The following is a 24,532-nucleotide window of genomic DNA, read 5'->3' on the forward strand; positions in this document are numbered from 1 at the left end:
AATTTTACTTTACTGGCTCAGGCTTCAGACTGCTCTAAACACTTGGTCTCTATTAGGTTTCTTGTGCCAAGCTCATGTCAGCTTAGTATGATTTTTTTTTTCCCTTTTTCCCAATATGTGATTACACCTTGCAAGCACTAGCTTATGTTTTTAGAAGCCTAGTGAGTTGCAGCCAGTCAGAAGACATTGGGCTCTCAATGAGTGGGCTTGAAAAGGATCATTTCCGCCACTGGATGAAGTGAGACATAGCAGAAATTGGATTTCTTAAACTCTGAATCATGCAAAGCTTCTGTATTGGAGCATCAGAATAAAAAAATAAAATACTAAAAGCTGTAAATGTTCTCTCTAAATGAGCTCTGATCCAATTTGGCATAATTGTATTATACTCTGATTTCATGAGATATATATGACCCATATACACTTACCAGTTACGCCTTGCTAGCAGCAGATTGTACTGTTATGAAGGGGGGCTTCATAACTGCTTAATTTTTTTTCATGGCACTGGAAACATTCCTCAGAGATTTTGGTCCCCTTTGACATGATAGCATCACACAGCTGCAGAAGATATCCATGCTGCACCTCCATGATGTTCCACTGGATCCCAAAGGTGCTCCATCGGATTGAGATCTGGCGACCGTGGAGGCTGATTTTAAAAACTCATTGTCATGTTCAAGAAGCCAGTTTAAGGTGCATGAGCTGTGTGACTTGGCCTGTTATCCGGTTGGAATCAGCAATACTCAAGAAGGCTGTGTCTAAATTGTACTAAGGGGACCAAAGTGTGCCAACCAGCAGCAGCCTGAACCACTGATATAAAATGGTTCCAAGCTTTCTGTTGTCAATACCAAATTCTCACCCTACCATCCAAATATGCAGTTGAAATGGAGACTTATCAGAAAGGCAACTTTTATCCAATCTTTTGTTGTCCATTTTTGTTGACTCCATGCAAACTGTAGTGGTCTAATTCTGGTGTACCGTTCAAGGTGGTTGGTCGTACTGTTACCTGAATCTCAACAGTGCGCTTTTATTTCGAGTGCCCGTTTTATCTATTATTTACGGTAAAGTAACATTACGACAGATTGCGTCATGATAAATCGTCTAGAACGCTTTACGACACTGTTGACAGCTGTAGTACTTCTTGGCGAGTTTCTCTAGTTGGTGTCCGTTGCTTGCACATTTCAAGTTATGGTTTAAGTGTCCACCAAAGCTGCAGTTAAATGAGTGTTTTTGATTTATTTCGCGGGTTCTTCGGGGTACCCGGAGGCCATTATCGTGGCCGGCGGTGAGTTTATGGCGTCGGAGTATGTAGCTGTACACTCGGCTACGCTAGCTGAACTTAGCTGCACGCAGAGAAAGTGTACTATGTCAGGGACAAGATTAGTGTTTTCTGCCAGGAAAACCACAGGGGTCCTTCAGCTAGATTTTGGTGCTATTTATGCTCACGGAGTTAATACGATTGAGTACTTTGAGGTCTGTTTGCTGGTGGCATGTTGTAACGCAGTTTCTAAACCAAAGGGAGATTTCAAAGTTTGTACATTTGTGTTACTTCGTCTATCAGGGACCCTTTCTTCGATGCCATGACTCATGACGACGATGAAGATGAAGATGATGAAGATGGATTCCACTATGATGGGTTCAGTGGGGAGCAGCAGGACCCATTTGACAGCGCCTGGAGGTTTGGCTTCAGTTTTGGCCCGGACGGGATGCGGATTCAGGACCCCCCGATGTTTGGCCACGTCCTCAGGGAGATGGAGGAGATATTCTCCCAGCTGGGTCGTTGGGAGGGACATCCAGAGTCTGGACGCTTTGGTATGAAAACAGACCCACGAGCCCCGTTTTCATGTTGCTTGTTTTTAACGAAATGTAACAAAACAAACAAACAAGTATAAAAAGTGTCAGTAAAGATGTACGGTGTACAATTCTTTCACCCTGGAAAAAGAAATAATTAAAATTGCAAAGTTAACCATAACATCCATGCCCATGAAGACTCAAATTCTTACCACAACTCGACATGTTCCTCTCCTCTGTGTTGAACCTTTTTGCTCTTTTGCCCTCTTTGTGTTTTAGATGTTCCCCACATCATGCCACCACCACCGTCTCAGGACAGAGCAGAGAGAGGACGAGGAAGCTCCAGTGGAAACCCTCTGAGAGACTTTATGCTCAAATATCCTGACAGCGACACACAACAACGATCCAGAGAGCCCCGAGGTGATCACAGACCTTCTTATGAGTCACCTGAATTTCATGGCCGGACCCCTTTTTCCAGGGTAAAGGAGATATTCACTCCTCCTTCTTTGTTTCTGTTGCGACACAAGCGGTTGTATATTAACTGAGATTTTTGTATTGTGTGTTTAAAAGTTTAATGATATTTGGAGACACAAAACTCCACAGGAGGAGCACAAAGGTGACAGAGGTGGGTGCTGATATTTACATTTTATTTGATAATTTAGTGGAAGCTCTTTTAGATTGTGTCAAATTTATTTTCTATTCCCATCCTGATCCTCCCAAGATCTGGACTCGGCTGTGTCCTCTGATGGCTTGGATCAGCTTCTGACGCCACCTGCTGGTCAGGCACCCAACCAGCCCAGAACTCGGTCTTTCTTTCAGTCTGTCACTGTCACTAGGGTGGTGAAGCCTGATGGGGTGAGTGTTTCTTGATTCTGTAATAATACGTTCATAGTGATTCTTTTAATAGTTTTGTCTCCGTTTTGATGAGCATTTCGTTTGCGTGTGTCAGAGTGTAGAGGAGAGGCGTACGGTAAGAGACGGCCAAGGCAACGAGGAGACCACGGTGACTCGCTCGGGAGGTTCTGGGATTTCTGGGGGACCAGATCATTCGAATGGACCCGTGCTGCAAGGTCAGCCTGTCTCCGGTGTGTTCTTTGAATTGTTTATCTGACACACACACACAAAAATCCTGTATTTATTTTTGCTTTTCTTCCAGGTGATCCCCACCGCTTCTCAGACTTGCGGGATGATGGCTCATTATTCTCCAGGTTCTTTGGAGGCTTTAAATAAAATGTGAAGGAGTTATTAGAGATGTGAGCTGGCATATTTATATTACGTACCAATGTATGGACAAATAGTTTCACGGTCTTTCTTTGCCAAAACGAATATGTTGGATAAATTCTCGCTGGCTCATTTAAGATGAAACTGGAAGTCCAAATTGATCATGCAGGATCGAAGCTGCAGATCCTGAAAGCTATTGATGGTGACACACTGAGACACATGAGACGCTGAACAATTCACGTTTCCATATTTTATTTTTGTATTGTCCTGTAGACAAGCCTGTGTGGATGTGAGTGAGTGAAGAATTAAATAAAGACTCTTAATATATGTACAAAGTTGTTTGGCTCATATTTTTGTTAGTAACAGTCTTCAGATTTTACATGATCAAAAAACAAAACTGCACAATATACTTTTAAGCAGAACTTAAAAAAATGCTGGATGTATCAAATATGATACAATTTAAAATTCATATAATTTTTAAAAATTTGACACTAAGTTCCATAAATGCTTCATTTTCTGGCAAATATTTCGTGGTTCAGGCTCTACAGGGTCACAATTTCTATCACGCGTCATGTACAGCTCATTTAAACCTCGAGTGAGACGGACCAGTGGCGTTGCCCTTTCTCTTAATTTAAAGGAGCTTACACATTTAACCGTTTGTGTCAGTTTGTCAACACGATAAAGAAATGCTGTTGTTTTAAATGAAGGAAATCTGTCAGTCCAACTGTTTGTGCTTAAATTATCAGAAGTAAACTTGTAAAATTACAGAGTCAGATCTGGTAGCTCAGCGCCCGGACTGTGCTGTAATTATAAAACATGTTTTTATTAATTCAAAGAAAAAGTTGAATGTCTTTTTTTTTTTTTTTTACCGCGTTACAAAATGAGATATTTCTGTAGCAGACGGTGCTAAATTTAAACTTTTTTTGACATTTCAATGTTTGTCGGTTACTTTGTTGTAGTGAAACATTTTTTACATCTATGCCCTCCACATTTTTCTAAGCCGTCCAGGCCTTCTGTTTGACACTCCTGCTTTAAATGGTTCCTATTATAATAATCTCTGGCTCCATATGTCTAATCTTGACTGTAGCAGAGTAGCATTTTTTTTTTTTTTTTTCTTATACTGTACCTCAGTGCAGCCAGTGGAAAAAGTCATTTTTGGTTTACAATGTTTTTTTACATTGTAAAATTTTAATCAAGAGGAAAAATGGACAGGCAAAACAAATAACAATAGTTTGTCTTTTTTCTAATCACACAGAATAAAACAACACATAAAGCAACTAACTTTATATTGAAAATTGATGCATATGTAAACAAATGAAATAAATGATTTTCTTTTAAACACACATTGTATACGAGGGTTAAATCACAGTGACAGTGGGCAAAGAATTAAGAAAATCAGTGAAAGAATAGAAGTTGAAAAACTGATAAGCTGGGGGTTTTTTCTACTTTAAGAAATAATTTGGGGATTGGTTGCGACATTTTGTGAAGAGCGGTGTAAAAGTCAGTATTTTGTGCTGCATAGAAAATACCTCGAGCGGAATGATGGGAAACCAAACATTTAGTTAGTTTTTAGCTCTGCATAGTTCTAGTTACAATAACCTTGGAAGAGACACATGAACAAACAAATGTTCATTTTTGAGTCTAAAGGGGTTTTGACATGAATTCAAATTCTTCCAAGTCGATCTAGTCGTCGTCTGTTTAACTGTGTTTACGAGGGTTTATAAAACCTTTTCTCATTGGTCCATCCTAATCAGCTGATTCCACATAAACCTTTTCCTTCTGCTCTGCAAATGAATGTGTCAGGTTTTCAGTTTCTATGTTTACAGGATATTAATTTACGTTTAATCAACATTAAAAGGTGCTGGATACTCTTTGATGTGCGAGGTCTTGCTGCTGTGCTCAGTTATTAAGAGGAGCGAGGATAACGGGATCTTTCCTGTGGAAGCTGGCTTCATATATATCATAATCAAACTATTGTGATGCCGATACAGAATTTATGTGATCTGATACTGCATGGATGTTTGCATTCACTTAAATATCAGTTGTACTCTTTTTATTTTATGTGTTATATTTGTTAGAAAAAGAGATTTTAACCTCAATGAGTCTTTTTCCTGGATAAATAGAGGATATATATTGCGTGACAACAACTTTTATGAGGTAGTCATTTTTAATGGGTTAAAATGAAGTTTAAATGTTGGCTTAACCAAGCAGAGCTTCATCTTGTATCATGTTATCAATGATGTGAGGTCCTTTTGCTGCCCTTTGTCCACAGATCCCCTGTGATCTGTGAACCGTATCTGGAAACCACTACAAAAACCAGAGCCCCTCTCACAAATGTCCTTTTGCTGGGTGGGGTGAGAACACAATCCAGTCTGTTTATATAGAAGTGCATTTCAATCTGATCATCTTTTGACATGTTTAATTGTTTTTATGTTTTGTAATGGTTTTCATCCTGTGGGAATACTAATGATCCATGTTGAGAAATATAGCAGTGGACGTAACATAACAGAGTTAAGATCTTAAATTTCTTTTCCGATCAAACGGGAACAATCAGATCCAGTGCCAATCAAATGAGGAAACCCTCCACTGAGCCACTATCGAGCTTTTGGTGCACGGACTGTTTTTCATCGCGCATGCTGTGATTAAGATGTCCTGAGTCCACACACACTCATAATCACGTCAGCAATTCCATAAAGTGTGTGACGTAGCCTCCACCTCCAGCATGAAAGAGCAAACTCTGCTCAGCCAGGCAGACGGTGCAGTTCTGCGGGTCAGATCCACCCGATGACACCTGCCCGGCTCTGAAAACACACCTGCTCCCAGAGTGTGTAGAGGAAAGCTCAGGGATGGAGAGGCTGCTGAAGAAATGTCAGATCAGAAACCAGCTGATCAGGGAGTGCATGGCCGAATGTCTCGGCGTCTACGTCCTGATTGTAAGTGTCCTTTTCTTCTTCTTTCAAACATTTAAGATATAGTTAGCTGTGTAGGAACTTAGTAGAACTAAAAAAAACAAATAAAGTTCCCTCAGTTCAGCCAGTAAACTCAACATGAAGTGTGTCAGTCAGTGAGTTTCTTGTAAAATGCCCTGCTGGTTTGTTTAGAGCACCTCATAAATCTGCACGGTGTATAACTAAGGACTTTGGCCTGAATGAAACGGACAGAGGGTGACAGGGACTGCAGGGGAAGGGGGGGTAAAATTGGACTCTCTTGTTAGTGATTTCCAAAGGTGATATTCTTTTGACTGCAGTGCTGTTGTTTTATCTCTAATGACTATCTGGGGCAATGAACATTTACAGCACAAATCATAAAGCAGCTCTTTAGTTAAATAATAAAAAAGGATATTGCACCAAGTGTGTCAGAACATGACGTCTCTACTGTACTGCATGGTGAAAACATTCAAACTGGACGTATGTTGAATGAATCTAAGCAAGATAAAATGCTGCTATTGTGGATTAATCAGAAAATGAATTTGGGGAGGTTCTGAAGATTTTGAGAGTTTGGATCATTATCCACTGTTTTGATTGGGTACACTCGTGTATATATTCGACTGCTAATACTTCTCTTCATTTCATGTAATTGCAGCTGTTTGGATGTGGCTCTGTTGCCCAAGTGGTCACAACTGAAGACAAAAAGGGCCAGTACCTCTCAATTAATCTGGGTTTTGCTCTGGGAGTAACATTTGGGGTCTTCGTGTCTCGTGGAGTATCGGGTAAGGGACTGAACGAAGTTACTGGGTATGCAGAACTGTGATTAGAAGTTTACATACACTAATCTTTGCCATTAATGTCATGGTAATTTGGGGAATTATTTCTTTGCACTGTTCTTTTTCCAGGGTGGAATGATTGTACAGCATACATCTTTACTGGTTTCCTTTAATCCACACAGGTTCAAATATATACACACACTGACTTAAATCTTTTAATAAGCAGTGCTGAGGGGTTTTTAACTTGACAAGGCCAGAGCCTTTTAACTTCTTGCTAGTGATCATGAATGACTACAGTTTGATAGTTTTTCATTACCAGCATGAAGGAGCATGACTGACTCTACACCTGGTGACAAGTCTTACCCTGATCAACAGTTTTGTCTGAATCCCAGTTTAGATCATAATACCTGGAAATGAACTCTTTGATGTGTTGTTTGGAACTGCCATTAATATTATACTAACCAAAAATGCAGAAAAAAACACCTTACATAATAGTTATAAACCGATTTGCATGTCATAACTGTGATTTCTTTTTAAGGTGCTCATTTAAACCCCGCTGTGTCTCTGAGCTTGTGTGTTCTGGGCCGCCACTCATGGGTGAAACTGCCTTTCTACATCTTCTTCCAAGTGTTGGGAGCCTTTCTGGCTGCGGCTACAGTTGCTCTGCAGTACTACGGTGAGTGTTTAACAGTGAGCCCAGGTACAGCAAGGGAGTTGATAATCATCAATTGAGGCTTTTCAAATCAAATAAATCATGTCGTTTGATAAGCTCTCGCTCTCATGTCATCTCATGTTGTAACATCATTTGTGTTCTGGAAACGTCGCGGCTCTGAACAATAAACTGTGTTTTGTGTCTGTTTGATGATGCGTGCGCGATGAGATGTTTGCAGACGCCATCCAGGCGTACAGCGGAGGCGATCTGACGGTGACGGGTCCCACAGCCACAGCAGGCATATTCTCCACTTACCCCGCTGACTACCTGAGTGTGTGGGGAGGTATCGTGGACCAGGTCAGCCCTTGTTGTTCTTATTAGTTAAGGATCATTCATCGTTATCAGGCTGACAGATAAAGATGGTATAACTGCTCAATAGTCGTGTGAACCTGTATCCGGTTGTTCAGTCTGACGTCACTAGCCGTGTCTGGGCCTAAACTCCGCTGCAGGTCCATATATCAAACGATCACTATGGCATTACTGAGAGTTGAAAAACTGTCTAAAGTCTTTCATCTTTAATAAAATGATCAGCGTTCTGCTCTACCAGGTGTAACAATTGAGTTTAACATCCAGGCATCCATGAAAACGGAATTTATGACATTTAACGGAGTTAGAAGTTAGCAGGGAGTTAGCTCGCTAGCTTCTATCTAAATACAATATAGCATGTCCTGACTGCGGGGTTTTGGAAACAAATTAAAACGTACAGCTCTGTTATCACTTCCAGCATAAATGAAGACAGAAAAATAAACAGCAGTGACGTTTGTAGGGTTACTGAAGTTGGGCTAGTGACCGCTAGCGACACAGCTATGTTAGCATAATATAAACAAGCTAACTTTTTTTCCACTCGATAAAAGTTACCGTGAGTGTTCTCGGTGGTCAGGAACAAATGTAATCGCATGGCAGGATGCTGTAAAAGGACCAAACTTCAGCCAGGAGAACAACTGAGATAATCCATCCACAATACGAGGTTAGTCATTCATATACTGCTGCATGGGCTGGGCTGTAGTTACATCCTAAGGTTTTAAAAACTGAGCTTAAATAAATGGTTAGCGATAATAAAAGCCGAGGGAGGTCAACAGTGATCACTGACTGTTTTAGGAGCTTTTTGAGATCAAATAGAAGAAAATACATAACATTAAACATGTTAACAACACAAAAGCCATATTAAACGCAGACTACTTTAGGCCCGGAAGTAGGATTCGTCGCGTCATCACTGAACAACCGGATAGTTATATCGCCAAAATATACCAGGCTATTTCCTGAAACTTGGCTCCACATTGATAAATGGAGTAACTTGCCTTGACCCAGCCAGGAAACGCTGTTTTTCCATCAGATAAAATCATACTGTTCCTTCCTGCATATCTCTAACTACTTCCATGGCATCCAGGTGATCGGCACGGCCGCTCTGCTGCTGTGCGTCCTGGCTCTCGGGGACCACAGGAACAGCTCCATCCCTCATTATCTTCAGCCTGTCTTAGTGGGAGCAGCAGTGCTGGTCATTGGCATCTCAATGGGCTCAAACAGCGGATATGCACTCAACCCGGCAAGAGATTTTGGACCTCGGTTGTTCACCTACATTGCCGGTTGGGGGGCGGATGTTTTCAAGTTAGTGGTTTCACTCCGGATGCTCTGCTAATTCCCATCTTATTTCCTCACATTGTTGACTGTCTTAAAGCAAACATGCTGTCTATTTTTTCAGGGCCGGAAGTAGCTGGTGGTGGGTGCCCATAGTGGCTCCTTGTGTTGGAGCGCTTCTGGGAACACTGATCTACGAGCTGATGGTTGAAGTCCACCATCCTTCAGAGCAGTCCCAATCCCAGGCCTCGTGTCCGGAGGATAGAAGTGACAAGGTGGGGGTTGAGCTGGAGGGGGTGGAAGCGGACCGTGAAAAGCCAACTTAATGATTAAATCGTGTAAAAGAGAAACAACAGTCTGTGTGTGGTAAATGCTTTTTAAGCTGTGATAGTAACTGAAATTATCTATGTAGAGATAAATGATTGATCCAAACAGGCAGCTTCGGATTGCCTCCAACTTATTTTGAGGCATAATTGCACCAACACCTACAAGTAAACTTTAGTTTCCTGGTTATAGTTTATTCCACAAATAAGACGGACTGCCATAAGACAGTTGCTTTAGTTCAAACGGCCTTTGAGTTATTCAGAAAATATCTTAATATCTATTGTTACAGATGTTTTTACAAACATTGACATTTTGCCAGATACTCAGGTTATTGGTTCACTTTTCATTTAGCGTTACTGTCAAGTCAAATGAGTGAAAGCCAACCTCCTGCAAAAAAAAAATGATATCCCCATTAGCCTCATGTTTGCCTTTGTATTTAGTGCCAACTGGCAAATGTTTGCATAATACTGAGTAAACATCACAAAATGAGCATGATGTCCAGTCACTTAGTGCCTTAATGATTTGCTAATATTGACCAATGGAATATACGAGTCTATCTATATGTAGTCCTATATGCAACCTTTTTAATAGAACATGTGTAGCAAATCTATGCTGGACAAACTCTCCAGTGTTTCCAGTATTCTGAGCGCTCCCTGCAGCACATGAACAGACGCACGAAAAAGCTCCAAAGCTCTCACCACAGTATTTCATTCACGCTGAGCTCTGGAGTTTTGGGCATGGCAAAGCTTTAGCTGTTGGACTCACACATGACTGTACTTTGGTATCAGGAGTTCATGGTCAGCTCAATGACCGCAATATGACCAAATCGTCACCCCTCCACCACCGTGCTTCATAGTTGACAAAGTGTTTTTGTCCAAAGGAACAAGTCCTGTGGTTTGTTCAGATGCAGCTTCAGTCTTTTTCTAATTTTGCCATCTTGAACCTTAATATGCTAACTGAGGCCTTTACAGTCTGAGATGTAGCTTACAGGGTTTTTTGCAGCTTCTGTGAGCATTGCACAGTCTGACCTTAGTGTGAATTTCCCGAGACATTCCCTCCTGGGAAGAAATCAGCATTGTGTTTATAGAGGTGCTCGCACTTCCACACCAATTCCTATGGAAGTAGTAAAGGTGGACCCAGGTTTGCAGTCTTGTGAAAACTTGCTTTTTTATGTAGCTGCAAGGGATACGATTAATTATTATATAACATTTGGCTGATTGTTTCTCGTGAAAATTACCTGGTATGCTTCTAAACTACATAATCAGTCACCAAATCTTTCCAAATGTCAGCTCATCTGACCAGCTGAACACTAAGATTTTCTTTTCTCAGGGAATTTTTAGAGGATTCAAACCAACCAAGTGTGCAAACAGAAAAGCATCGCACTGAGCCCGATGCTGACCTCTGCAGATGAATCCGCGACACGAGCCGGTCGTCTCTTTTACACATTTATTTTGAAACAGCACAAAAGTGTATGGCATTTCAGCAAGCAGACCACGACCATGGAAAAGAAAATGACATGAAAGTTTCCACTACTGAGCTATATAAATATGATATGACATATAAAAAGATACAAACAGAAAACCAAAGAAATCCACTCATAGGCCTCCAATAAAGTGACAGTGAAGGCTGTTTTTTAAACGTATAAAAGAAATGTGAGTACAGCAAGCACTGTTGATTTAAAAAAAAAAAAAAAAAAAAGAAACATTTGTTTTCAAACACATTAAGACAACACGACCCCCACGTTCTCCCTCTGCTTTGTAATTACAATGTATAGCTAACTCTGAGAGGGGATTCTTGTTTTCTTTTGGACTTCAAATTGTTTTGAAAAAAAGGGAACAGTACAAGTACAAATACTATACGTATTCACATTATCATAGCAAGTTACTAAAACCAGAACCATTTCTTTTAGTGTAATTATATGTATTTACATGGCAAAACTCGTACACGTATACTACTGACAGGAAGCCTTAACCTCTCTTCTTCTAGCTTAACGAGTAACAACATCACACATTAGTCACACTACACGGGTTACCACCTCCAGTAACCTCGCCTCCTAATGAAACGCCTCCAGAGATTCTCATCTCATGTCTCTGTTGCAGGTAAATCACACCATGTCTCGTAACATTTGATGCAATCGACTCACATACACCAACAGCAGTAATGTGTTTCATATAAATAAATATTATAGCAACATAAAACTCAGTGTCAAATTCCCCGTGCCCACAAACGATCCCCTTCATGCTTCAGGATGTCTTGGCACGATGAGTTTTTCCAGCTCCCACGGGCTGGAAAAACTGATCTAATTGCCAGAAAAACAAAAACAAACAAAAAAAAAAAAACGAGGACATGAAAAACGATCCGAAGTACAAAATATCTGCAGTACAGCTGTGAGGAGTACAGTGGGAGGTGCTATGTATCTACGTATGTGCTACAGTAACAAACAGGCAGGTGGCTACAGTCGGTGAAGAGTGAGTGCTCGAAATGGACACAGTATGGCTGATATACAGTATAAATGCTTTACTCTGGGGGGGAATGGTCCACACAAGAGTCCATCACAGGTGACGAGTTCATTTTAAGTGATCAAACATGCAGATACAATCGCACAGAAGAGGTGCCACAGAGGGAAACTGTTTGTGGTGGCTTAAAAAAGAAAAGAAAAGAAGTATACGACGACTGCACAGGAGCAGCTGTGTTTCATCAACATTCATATTCTACAGTATCGCCCTCCTCAGCCGTGACCCCTCGGGAGATTATCCGTCAGCTTCAGACGACCCCGCCCCCCTCTTCTACTGGGGCTTGTCCGTCTTGTGTGCCGTGAGGAAGGCCATGCCGTGGGTCCTGAAGTGGGTGTTGAGGTCCGTGGCCTTGTCGAATCGCCGGCCGCACACCTTGCAGCCCAGGTTTCCGTCTCCGTCCTCGCCCTGTGCCTGAGGAGAACCGGCAGCGGGAGAGCCATCTGGAGAGCCTTGGGCGCGAGGGGTCCCGCGTTCCGCGTCGCTCTGGGTGTCCCGCACTCGGTGAGTGATGAAACGGTGTCTGCTGAGAGAGCCGGCCGATGCAAAGCAGACTCCGCACTGCAGGCACTGGAAGGAGGCGGTGTCGCCCCGATGCTGGGGGATGTGGCGCTGAAACTCGGCCCCGTCTTCTGTAGTGAACCCGCAGGGGACACAGCGGAAAACGTTATCTTCCTCCTCTGCCTCACTGGGTCCCACTGATGTTGACGCCATGGATGCCCTGGTTCTCTTTGCGGGACCGCCGCCATCCTCTGTGTTGGTTTCGTCCTCGTCTCCCGCTCTGGCCGCAGGAGGACCGACCTCACCGTCTTGCTCCGAGGAGCTCCCCGGTCCTTCTCCCCCTGTGGCTGCACGCTTCCTGGTCATAGGGGGACCCTGAGAAAAAGGGAGAGCAGAGGCTAAGCAGCTGTGGAGACGATACACGAACAGAGCCTGCCCCAAGAACCTTTACTCACCTGTCCATCTGTGTTTCTGTGATGGAGTCGAATGTGTTTGTCCATTAAGAACCGACTGCCAAATGTACGTTTGCCTTCTGTACAATATCTGAGGAGTAATAATAAAGCAGCTCTATTAGTGACTGATAACAGATAAAGAAAAAAAAGACCATGATCTACACTGAAGACATTTTAAAAAGGCATCAAGTGGTCAGTGCCCTCTGCTGCACAAGCAGTGTAATGGTGCCATTCTTTTTTTAAACTTCTGCCAAGTTGATGTCAGCTTGGTATGGATTTCCATCTACGGTCACACCTTACAAGCACTGGCTTCAATCAGAAGACTTTAAATTACACACCTTTAACTGGGTTGTTTCAGACAGCGGATGAATTGAAAATAAGGATATTCTTACAAAGCTACTCTATTTAGTGCTCCAGGATAAAAACTATTGACTGACCTTGGAGGTCATCTGTGTACAATGAACTCATTGTCATGTTCAAGAAACCAGTTTGAGTTAGTTAATTCCACATCCCTATGTGCCCGCCACCGTCTTTTACAATTTAAGGTTGTGCATAGGTTCCATCTCTCCAAAGTCAAGCTATCTCGCATGTATCCGAATGTGGACCCCTCTTATGATAAGCGTGGGAGTGCAGAGGCTTCCCTTATCCATATGTTCTGGACGTGCCCTAGCCTTGAAGGATTCTGGAGAGATATATTTCAAACCATGTCCCTATTTCTTGGATACCACATGAATCTTAATCCATTAGTTGCGCTTTTTGTCACCACTGGCAGGCTGATGCACGGTTGACCTCGTCACAGCATTGCACGCTCCCTTGTAGCTAGACGTGCGATCCTACTAAGATGGACGGGCGCCCCTTTGCCCAATCATGCTCAATGGCTGAGGGACCTTATGTACTATCTGAACCTTGAAAAGAACCGTTATGCGATTAGTAATAACAACAGTAAATTTTACAAGGTGTGGGGGCAATTCCTGAAATACTTTTCCAGCCTTCAGGTTGTGAACCCGACTTCCAGCATTACTCAGTAAATCCTCCCCCCTGTTTTTTTTTTTTTTTAGTTATTTGTGTGTTTTTTTATTTTCTTCTGCTTTGTCCTGTTGTATTTGTGATGGTTTTTTTTGTTTGTTTGTTTTTGGGGTTTTTTTCCTACCTGGCCAGAGGGATGGGGCTACTAAGTGGTATGGGTAGGGAGTAAACTGATAAAAGCAATTACAAGATAGGTGAGTGTGTCATTAATCTGCATTCTATTATTTCAGTTCAATCAATCATTGTTAAACCTACTTGTTGTTTAACAATTCTGTGTGTATCTGTCTTTCTTTGTTGCTTCAATTTAATAAAAATATCTTTGAGAAAAAAAGAAACCAGTTTGAGACGATTTGAGTTTTATGACATGGCACATGAATCCTGCTGGAAGCAGCCGTCAGAAGACAATGCGATCATAAAGGGATGGATATGGTCAGCAACAACACTCAGGTAGGCTGTGATGTTTAAATGATGCTCAGTTGGTACCAAGAGGTCCAAGTGTGTCACACCCTCATGCCATTAGCAGCCAGAACCACCGATCCAAAGGCATGTAGGATCAATACTTTTATGCCGACAATCAGGCAACAATTTTCTAATCTTTTACTGTCTAATTTTGGTGAGGATTTGGTGGGAACTGTAGTGTCAGTTGCCAGTTCTTAGCTGACAGGTGTGGTTTTCTGCTGCTGTAGATCGTCTGCTTCAAGTTTTGACATGCTGCATGTTCAGAGATGCTCTTCTGAATACCTTGATTGTAGAAGATGCTCAGGTCATCTTTACCATGTCTGCATTTTAAATGCAAAATTACCAAGCACTTGAACGGCTGTACCTAATAAAGTGGCCAGTGAGTGTGTATTACATTTAATCATACAAATTATAATTGCTGTAGGTTTATATTTGAGATTTACTCGTGTCTATATGCTACCCATAAACAGTGTCTGTACTGAAAGTGTAAGTTACTCACTGGCAATGGAAGACTCTTTTGTTGCCCTCATGAATGACACGCTCGTGACGTCTCAGGCTGGAGGATGTGCTGAATGTGCCTCCACAGATACGACAGGGAAACTTTGGAGATAACATCACACATAAAGACATTGAGAGAAGATTTAAAAAAAAAAAAAAAAAAAAAAAAAAAAAAAGGATACTGAAACTTGGTCTTCCTACCAAAAGGAGTGGCTCTTTCCCTACTTCACTATCCACAATATGCTAAGCTAACAGAAACTAGATTTCGTGCACTTCTGTGTTAATAACATCTGTTCCTTTCCTTCCTGTGATCAACATTATCTGTCACACCTTGCCGTGCTCCATCTTCACGTGACTCAGATAGTCTTCGTTGTCCGTGAACGTGTTCTGACACTGAGGGCAGGTCCACTCGGTTGGAGCGCTTGGATGACTGCTGCCTCCTGTGGTAGTGGAGTGACTCCCTGGAGCCTCGTAGTCCTCATCGGCATCATCGTCATCGTCCTCTTCTTCCTCTTCTTCCTCCTCCTCCTGCTCCCGACCCCAGTCCTCTCCATCAGAGTTATCAGGCTTTCCAGAGGATTTTGACTTGAGGCCAGAGGGACCAGATGCGTTGGCTGGAGCTGAGGTGGGGTTAGCGCCATCGGTCTGAGACTCCTGTTTGGCGGACGGGCCTCTGTGAGCGGTCTGAGCGGGACGACAGGAAATTGTATGAGAAGAGAACAGAAAGGCAAACGGAGAAAATCGTCATCTTGAAGCTGTTCTTTGAATAAATACGATTATTTCGACTACAAACAAGTTCTAATGTCTCTATTGCTAAACTTTTGTACTTGGTATAGAACTTAGGACGAGGTCACCGGAGGGGTACCTCGCTAAGGCCGATCCAAGAATTACTGTCTGCCTTATTTGACGCCGCATTCATTGTAGAAAGCAACGAATGGGCAACACATAAAGGCAAAGGACTAACACATCATGTGCTGTGACATTCTGTATGTACCCACCTTAATATGCTCCATCATGGAGCCTTTTTGGGCGTAGAGCTTGGTGCAGTCAGGACACTTGAACACATGCACTTTTTGCTTAGCTAAATGAGTATCAAAATGCATGTACAGCAAAGGTTTTTGGGTAAAAACTGTATCACACATCACACATTTGTAGATCATTCTGCAAAAGGAGAAGAAGAATTCAATGGTTAGGGATCAACTTTGAGAATTTTCCTAAACAGTCTGAAAATATTTCTCTGTGGAAACGTTGAAAAGCAGCACACGTACTTGGCCTGTCCTCCGGTGAGCGTTGGGTGCTGGGTGCTGATGTGGCTCTGGGCGCTGGGGGAAGACTTGAAGGCCATGGGGCAGCTCGGGCACTTGTGGAAGACCTCGCAGTGAGCAGTCTGAATGTGGGACTTGATGGAGTTTAACCCTCCGAACACGACCTGGCAGCTCGAGCACCTTGGTTAAGAATAATGAGAATAATCAATAACAGGGATAAAATAAAAAATAATAAAAAAAAATATGTTTAAGTGTCATAAAGATTAAATGCGTTGTTTTTCAATTAAACCCATGGATGGAATTGTGTCTCAGGACTCTTTGGATGATTGAAATCAATCTTGGACACCTATGATCATTAGTTTGCCAGGTGAGCCCAATTAAAGGAAAAACTACACAAGAAGGATGTTCCACATTATTAAGCTGACCACCATTTTCAAGCAATATAGGAAGGAAAAAATTATCTCTCTGTTGCTGAAAAGCGTGAAATAGTTGAATGCCTTGGACACGTAATGAAAACCTTGGATATTTCACAAAAACTTAAGCGTGATCACCATAATGTTAAGAGATTTGTGGGTGAGTCAGAGCACACATGGGTCCGTGCAGATAAAAGCACAATGATGAAGGTTTCTGCCAGACAAATACATCAGATTAGGAGAGCAGCTGCGAAAAGGCCATTACAAAGCAGCAAGCAGATAATTGAAGCTGCTGGTGCCTCTGGAGCCCTGCGAACATCAAGGTGTAGGATCCTCCAGAGACTTGCAGTTGTGCATAAACCTTATATTTGGCCACCCCTAACCAATGCTCACAAGCAGAAACGGCTGCAATGGGACCAGAACTACAAGAAGACTAATTTTCAAACAGTCCTGTTCACTGATGAGTGCAACCCTGGATGGTCCAGATGGATGCAGTGGTGGATGGTTCTTGGACAGCCACCATGTTCCAACAAGGCTGCAACATCAGCAAGGACATGGTGGAGTCATGTTTTGAGCCAGAATCACGGGGAGAGAGCTCCTTGGCCTCTTTAGGGTCCCTGAAAGTGTGAAAATGACCTCTGCAAAGTATGTTGAATTTCTGACTGACCACTTTCTTCCATGGTAGAAAGAGAAGAACTGTGCCTTCTGCCAGGGCTGCTCAATTAATCGAATTTTAATCTAAATTACGATCTGGGCTTTCAACGATCATTAAAAATGACTGAGCCGATTATTAGTACCTTCCTCGTGCTTTACTCTCGCGCTGCTCCGTGTGGTAAAACGAGCGCACCTCTCTGCGATTCAAACACGCGTCACAACAATTAAGAGGACCCGAGGGAAGCTCGGAAAGCTAAGCAGAAGTTATTTGGAGAGGATAATGGGTGCTGAAGAAAGAATGCTGTTGGTTGAAAAGAGAGGTAAAACGACTTCAGTGGTGTGGAAACATTATGGGTTTGCGGAGTCAGACGTGGATCAAGTAGACATAGTGTGTAAACTTTGCTACGGTGTCGTAGCTGCACCACAGAGCAACACTACAAATTTATTCAATCATTTGAAGACCGCTCACGAAGCGACATACGATCAAACAATGAAGGAGCAGCAACTTTAGTTGACATACCTCAATGTCAGTTTGATGCAATTGTGCATTGTGTGGCTACACAGCTTGCCTTGATGTTTGGTTATTTGTATGCATAAAGATTATGCAGTATTTTGAAGTTCACTAAACATAGATGTTTACATTTTTCATTTATTTTTTATATTGCAAACATTTGCACTGTTATCATTATTTGCACACTATTTTATATTATTTTTTGACAACCTTTAAAGCCATTATTCAATACATTGTTACTGTTATATAAATATCGTCAAATAATCGAGATCTCAATTTCAGTGAAAATAATCGTGATTATCATTTTTGCCATAATCGAGAAGCCCTACCTTCTGCAACAAAATCATCTTCATGCAAGACAAGGCACCATCTCATGCTACAAGGAATACCTCTGCATCATTGGCTGCTATAGCCATAAAAGGAGAGAAACTCATGGTGTGGCCCCCATTCCTCCCTGACCTCAATCCTATTGAGAACCTTTGGAGTATCCTCAAACAAAAAAAATATCAGGGTGGGAGGCAGTTCACATCCAAACAGCAGCTCTGAGAGGCTATTCTGACATCCTGCAAAGACATTCAAGTAGAAACTTTCCAAAAACTCACAAGTTCCATGGATGCAAGAACTGTAAAACTGCTATCAAATAAAGGGTCCTATGCTAATATGTAACTTGACCCGTTAAGATGTTTTTGATTGAAATAGCTTTGATTTCAGTAAAATTAATTGACTAATGCTGCAAATTCAACAAATTACCATTTTCAATTCTCTACAACCTATAAAATGTTTTGAAACTGTGTGCGTAATAATTTGGAACAGTGCATTTTAAGTTTTATATTTTTGAAAAACATACTGTTTTCATTGGGAGTTTTGTTGAGTAACATTTGAATTATACTCTTATGCTGACTGACATTTGAATCGGCTATTTAGGAAAATCAGAGAAAAATATCATTTGCATAATAATTTGGTGCGCGGTGTATATATATCAAAATACGTTTCCTTTGTTTGCAGTAGTATGCGACTTAGCTAAAAGACAATAACCAAAAAGCTTCTTCACTTTCAACTTTCTGTTTTGTGTTGCTTTGCACATTGCCTTCTAAAGCTTTTATTGCACTATAGTAACATCACAGCTTGAAATCAAACTGATTCAAAATATCTGCGCTTCACCTTTAATCATCTGCTCCACTCTGTGTGCACGCAGAGTGAAAATGAGAGCAGAGCAAGACGAGAAATGAGTGAAGCTATATATGATAGCAAAGACGGCAAAGAGTACAATACAGTTGAGCTGTAATGAAACGCGTGCAATAAAACACGGTACATAAAATATAAATATTTACATTTTTTGTCTCATTAATCTGTCTGTCTGCAATTTACCCTTAAATCTGAAAAAAAAAAAGAAAACTGGCATGAAGGTGTCTATTTCGGCCTGAAGGTTCTTATCTATATCACATATTATGTTGCCTAGCAACCACTAAAATGCCCACTTGCAGTGTTTTGCTTCGGTAACACCTTAGAAAATTCTGGTTATAATTTTAATTTACAACAATACCATCCAATTTATATCAACAAAAGCTTAACTATACGTGTAATATTATGACACCTTTACAACATCTGGCAACCACCTAGCAACCGCTTGAAATAGCCTGTTTTTTTCTTGTCTTTTTGCACTTATAAAAGCTTATGAAAGCATGCTGTTGTTTTTCTTTCACAACAATAATAGCTCATTTAGATCCAAAATAGTTGGATTATACACAACATATTGTTATCGTGTTATCTATCTATAACATGTATCTATAATGCACCTTATAAAAGCATCAGGCCTAACAATATTGTAGCCTGTGCTTAAAAAGCCAGGTAAAAGACAGTAAAAATAAATTATAGAACTGTATGAATCTTTTCTTTTTGCAAATCCTCACAGTGAGAAATATATCTTATTAATTTAACACTGGGATCGGATTGGCAGATCCGCAAAGTTTCAATATAGGGAGTGAGAAGTTGGAAAGTGCTGTCACTTCATTGCAAGACGTTCTTAAGACTCCTGTTGTAGCTTCAGAAGCTTTTTCCGCTAGTCACTGCTCCAAACATCTGCTTTGAATCAGACGGACTGATTACGTGACGGATTTTATAGTTTATATTATTTTATTTTAATAATTCTTAGCTACATTTAAGCTGCCCATTAGCAAATGCCTCCCACAGAAGAAGTGGACATGATTTTCAAATACCTTTTGAACTGCCAGTTACTCAATTGGTCATGTCATATGTTAACCATGTTCGATAGCGTGTCCACACCTGTAGCCAATGCGTCTGGCAAAGTGCAAACAGGCCTCGTCCAGGTGGGTCTGGAAGCTGGCCTGCCGTGCGATTCCACCGCACTCGGGACAGACATGAGGCGCTCTGTGTTTATGGATCCTCTGGTGGGCAGACACGGCACACGAGTTAGGGAGCATCATGGGAGGCGAGCACTGTGTACATGTCTGAAAATGGGGAGAAAAAAGGAAAATGAAACAAAACAAAGTCATCATCACAACTTCATAACCAGCAGCACGAAACATACTGTTCACTCATCCCCAATACTCACTGAGTTAGGCGCAGCTCTGATCTGCTGGAAGTGGGTGACCAGCTCCGCTTTGCCAGAGAATTGTGTTTGGCACTCCGGACATTTGAAGTTATTGTACTGCAGCCCTTCAGCCTTCTTGCACGGCAGAGGCATCAGCGCTTGCGGGCCCTGAGGTGCTCGGCGGACGGATCGAGGCTGAGCTGCTGCTGCTGGAGATGAAGTGTCCTTCATTGGGCTGGAATTGGCAGAGATGTTGGGGCCTCCGGGTGTGGAGGAAGGAGAGGAGACTGGAGGAGAGGAGGACGAAGAGGAGAGCAGGCCTGGTCAGCCAAAAGGTGAAAAACAAGAGGAGATAAATGAAAAACGGTCAATGAGGATGAGTTACACATGAATGACATAGTTTTTAGTTCAAAATACATTTGCTTCTTTATTTTTTTTAAATAAAGAGATTAATATTTTAATGAGTGAATCATGGTTAGGTAACAAACAGCTCTTATTTCCTTAATATTTGTTGTTTATTCATTTTTTAAAAATCAACAAATGAAAAATACCTCTGGGCTTCCAGTGGACCTACTACGAGTTTTATTATTTTATGCCTGTTTCAGTGGTGGTGCTGATTACACACGGCAAAAGGCTTCAAATAATTGAGGTCAGTGTATATGCGAATAATCTCTATCAGCCAAAAGGTTCAGACTGCTCTAAACACTTTGCTTCAGATGCTTTTTTTCCTACTCGTGGCTCTGTATGATGTCAAAGAGAGAAGATATCCCTAATATGGTCATTTAAGGTACCCAGCTGTGGATGTGACATGCCTGCTTGTCAAACCTGTTTACGAGGGAGAGCATGAGCAGAAAGTAGGCTTACGGAGAGGAGAACTAAAAGAGCTCCTTCTAGACAGAAGATTAACTGATTGGCTGCAGGCTCAGCATGAGATAAGTAAGGTTTGTTTCAAAATGTTAATCATGAAAAGCGACTCATAGATCTAGAAGATTAGTCTGATTGGTCCCCATTAATTCCAACAATTTTCTTTGAGATGATATCAACTAAATGATAAATAAAATATGATTAACTGATGATTAAAGTAAGTGTTGGCTGCACTTCTGCTTACCACCAATTGGCGTTATGTCTTGTTGTCCAATCATCTGCTCCACAGTGACAGGCCTCATGACCAGGTGCGAGCACTGCATGACCAGCCCTCGCTCCTTGTGCTCTCTGGCATGCAGCAGCAGGCTGCACTTATTGAAGAAGGCCAGCCTCTTTGCACAATGGTTGCAGGTCACTTCGATGCGGAGTGATCGTCTGTCATAGTGTCGTGCCAGGCTGCGCTCCAGCGCAAACGCGTCTCCGCACTCCAGGCAGCGGTAACCTGTTGCAGGGAGGGGAAGGCCCCACTCGGGTGGTGGCAGAGCAGAGAGGTCGGGCTTGTAGCTTGGCAAAAGGTTTTTACTGTTCAGAATTTTGTTAAAAGCCTCCACCAGGCTCGACTGGCTCCGGGAGATGACGGCCCCCGTGCTGTTGACGATGGAGGCGGGTTTGTTCGGCTGGAGGCCGCTGCCTATGATGGTGCCGCTTCCTCCATTTGCCGTTTTGTTAGTGGTCGTACGTACGCTGATCCCACTCGCAGCAACTGAGAACTTCGGGGAGGAGGCTGCAACGGGGGTGACAGGCAAGGCGGCCGATTTAGTGATGCTTACAGCGGTGGCGGAAACCTTGGCCTTGTCAGACGCAGCCATTTTGTTTTGGACCTTTGTGGCGGCAGCTAGCATGACGCTGCTGGCTGCGAGTGTAGAGACAGGCAGAGCATTTAGAGCACTTACTTTCTGCGAAGTTGTTGTCATGTGACCAGGGGAAGACTCAGGTTTTTGGGCCTTGTTTCCTAAAACCTTACGTTCCCCAGCTTGAGCTTTAGGGTCCACACCTTTCCCTGCAGCACCACCTTTAGGCGCCACCCGTGTCACGGTTCTGGTGATTCCACCTGTGGAGGTTTTAATAGTTTTGATTCTGACTTTGAGGGGTCTGGATGGTGTTCCAGAAGCAGCAGGTGTTGCATCACCTGTGTCCCCCGCGTCAGTGGACACGGGTTTAGTTTTACCATCGTCCACCTCCATATTTTCCTCACCCGTTTTCGTGTTTTCTCCCTTGTCAGCTTTACCATCAACAACCCTGTCTATGCCGTTTCCCACCTCCATCTCTTCCTCCTCCTCTTTAGGTTCCCGCAGTTCAGAAGGAGGTGGGGTGGAGGCCACTGCAGGGCTGGAGCACCTTTTAGTTGTGACTTGAGCCGTTGATTTTGGCATCTCAGGTTCAGGACTCTCTGGTGAGTCTCTCTCTTCGATCACGTGTTCTGGATGCCTGTCCTCCACCTGGGGACTCTCTGTTGAGCCTAACGGGGGAGCTGATGAAGTCAAAGATGCCCCCGAAGGAGTGTCCCCAGGTTTGGGCTGAGATGCAGTAGAGGATGAGGGCTGTGCCGAGACTGAGTCAGACTTATAACGTCGGCTCAGCTGAGTGCAAGTCGGAGAGTCCGGGCTCTCCTGGATTACCAGGGGGCTTCCCAAATCTGGGTCAGAATCTTCCTCCTCCACCTGCTGGTGTTGAAATTCAGCAGGACCACCCTTGGGAGCTCCGTTAAAAGGCTGCGATGAGCGTAGAGGGTGTGATGAGGGTGCAGAAGGTGGAGTTGAAAGCAGGGGCTTGGAAGGTGGAAAGAAAGGCGAGGCTAGTCCCACGGGCCCACCAGCACCCAGAGGAGGGGACCCAGCTGACAGAGACGAAGATGAAGGTAATGAAGCTTTCACGCCGTCTGCTCTCTCTTGGCCCGTATCCTGCTGCTGCTGCTGGTGCTGCTGCTGTAGCAGCTGCATCTTTCGGGCTCGACCCACAGGATCTCCAGACCCCTGTGCCACAAGTGGTTTAAGTCTGTTGAAAATGTTACCACCCTGCTTGTGAGACTTGGCCGTACTAGCTCCTGCTGATTCTGAAGACACTTTGGGTGTATTTACCAACCATGGTGCACCATTAGGCTGAGCCTGGCTAAGTGGAAGTGGCGTGGAGACGCCAGAAGTCCCGAAACCATTGTGGTTGAGAGCTTCAGATTCAGCCAATCCAGGAGCGCACGCGCCAAGTCTAGGGCCCACATCCACCCCTGTGATCACATCAATGGTGTCCTGGTCTGCATCTACCTCCCCTCCATCCACCGTCTCGATACGCACTTTATTCTTCACAATCACACTCACGATTGAGGTGTCTGCCTGGGGGTCCGAGGGGCTTGGCGCTCTCATGGATGACCCAACGCTTTCTGGCTTCCCCAGAGGTGCACCTGCAGCTCCGTGCGGTCCCTCTGCCTCATCTGGGGCAGACTGGATGGCCTCTTTGGCATCTATGTCAGGAATGTCAAACGCTGCCAACAGGTCATCAAAATCTGGGGTCTTCATGTCCCCCATACCGGGATTACCTCCTGTAAAAACAAGACACAAAGCATGACTCTACATCCTACTACATAACCCTACATGCAAAAACTCTACTATAAAATGACAGTTATATTGTGTTTATATTTCCATGATAACCTGAAACAACAGACATGCACCTCCCTGTGATACACAAACAGGCTCCACTCGCTAGCTAGCTCGGATGCTGCATTAGCCAGCTAGCACGCTAGCGGCGGCGCTTCTGCTCCCCAAACCGCTCTCTCCGGTGGCAGGTTCAAAAATATTCCACTATGAATGGGAAACACTCGTCACTCCATCGTGCTTTTACCGCATGCAGGGCCCTGCAATAGTGACCATTTAAGAGGCGGTACCACCGACAGAGCGTTTTTGTAGCAGCGACCACGGTTATTTTTGAGCTACTACACTTGAGGCTGGCTAGCTGGCCGCTGAGCTCCAGCCAAGACAGAGAGAGACAGATAGAGAGAGGGGTCATTTAGCTAACGAGCTAGCGTTCGCCATTTAAAAGGCAACAGAGCGCTTCGCTGAGGTTTGGTGTGACAGCAGCGGCCACCCGGTGACAGCAGGCTCGACGAAATCACAGAAAACGGTGGCCGGGATGGGGATTTTCCTTTAATATTTCATGTATTTTTTGATTTGTTTACCTGGATGTGCGATTCCCGACTATCCTAGCTTGCTTTCAGCTGAAAATGCTGCGCTTCCCGTCACATGACTCAGCACATCCTATCAGCCTGTGATAGCGCTGGAAAAATGCACGGGAGGATGCTGAGAGCGACACGTATGTTTATTTCTGCTGGGAATTACCGCTTTTTAAAGGCTGATGGGGCTGCAGAAGTGTCACCACACCACAAACACATGTTTAGACAGTTTTTATTGCAAAAGAAACCCACAAAGACATGACAGGAGTGTGGCTAACTGTTTGG

At 43.1% G+C, this 24,532-nt stretch overlaps 3 protein-coding genes and 1 non-coding gene across 6 annotated transcripts; 2 read left to right on the forward strand and 2 right to left on the reverse strand.

Annotated features, from left to right (window-relative positions):
• Positions 1 to 1,101: 1,101 nt before the first annotated feature.
• On the forward strand, positions 1,102 to 3,341 carry hax1 (HCLS1 associated protein X-1). Of its 2 annotated transcripts, none has more exons than XM_085395927.1 (7): positions 1,102 to 1,279; positions 1,556 to 1,806; positions 2,065 to 2,264; positions 2,356 to 2,410; positions 2,507 to 2,640; positions 2,735 to 2,855; positions 2,942 to 3,341. In XM_085395927.1, exons 1-7 carry the CDS (start codon positions 1,215 to 1,217, stop codon positions 3,013 to 3,015), a joined length of 900 nt encoding a protein of 299 aa, XP_085252053.1. In that variant the 5' UTR covers positions 1,102 to 1,214; the 3' UTR covers positions 3,016 to 3,341. The 2 variants fall into 2 exon arrangements, with proteins under 2 accessions (XP_085252053.1, XP_085252054.1); XM_085395928.1 differs by lacking the exon at positions 1,102 to 1,279 and adding an exon at positions 1,286 to 1,467.
• Positions 3,342 to 5,837: 2,496 nt separating this feature from the next.
• Positions 5,838 to 11,030, forward strand: aqp10b (aquaporin 10b). Its single transcript, XM_085396834.1, has 6 exons — positions 5,838 to 5,939; positions 6,589 to 6,715; positions 7,248 to 7,385; positions 7,600 to 7,718; positions 8,809 to 9,026; positions 9,121 to 11,030. Exons 1-6 carry the CDS (start codon positions 5,853 to 5,855, stop codon positions 9,320 to 9,322), a joined length of 891 nt encoding a protein of 296 aa, XP_085252960.1. The 5' UTR covers positions 5,838 to 5,852; the 3' UTR covers positions 9,323 to 11,030.
• Positions 10,999 to 24,505, reverse strand: znf687b (zinc finger protein 687b). 2 transcript variants are annotated; one of them, XM_085396832.1, is made up of 10 exons: positions 24,254 to 24,505; positions 21,272 to 23,620; positions 20,185 to 20,450; positions 19,896 to 20,080; positions 16,038 to 16,214; positions 15,768 to 15,930; positions 15,100 to 15,453; positions 14,771 to 14,871; positions 12,790 to 12,877; positions 10,999 to 12,709 (listed from the first exon to the last, which is right to left on the reverse strand). In XM_085396832.1, the coding sequence occupies exons 2-10, from the start codon at positions 23,604 to 23,606 to the stop codon at positions 12,107 to 12,109; spliced, it is 4,272 nt and encodes a 1,423-aa protein (XP_085252958.1). In that variant the 5' UTR covers positions 23,607 to 23,620; positions 24,254 to 24,505; the 3' UTR covers positions 10,999 to 12,106. The 2 variants fall into 2 exon arrangements, with proteins under 2 accessions (XP_085252958.1, XP_085252957.1); XM_085396831.1 differs by having other exon boundaries at positions 20,185 to 20,483; positions 24,254 to 24,376.
• On the reverse strand, positions 15,589 to 15,723 carry LOC146643675 (small nucleolar RNA SNORA13). The gene has a single exon (XR_014909452.1). It is a non-coding gene; the product is annotated as a small nucleolar RNA SNORA13 (small nucleolar RNA).
• Positions 24,506 to 24,532: the final 27 nt, after the last annotated feature.

This window comes from Rhamphochromis longiceps, linkage group LG22 (genome assembly GCF_057381845.1).
Source record: "Rhamphochromis longiceps isolate RC_006_pf linkage group LG22, R_longiceps_female_GT1.1, whole genome shotgun sequence".
NCBI classification, from domain to species: Eukaryota; Metazoa; Chordata; class Actinopteri; order Cichliformes; family Cichlidae; genus Rhamphochromis; species Rhamphochromis longiceps.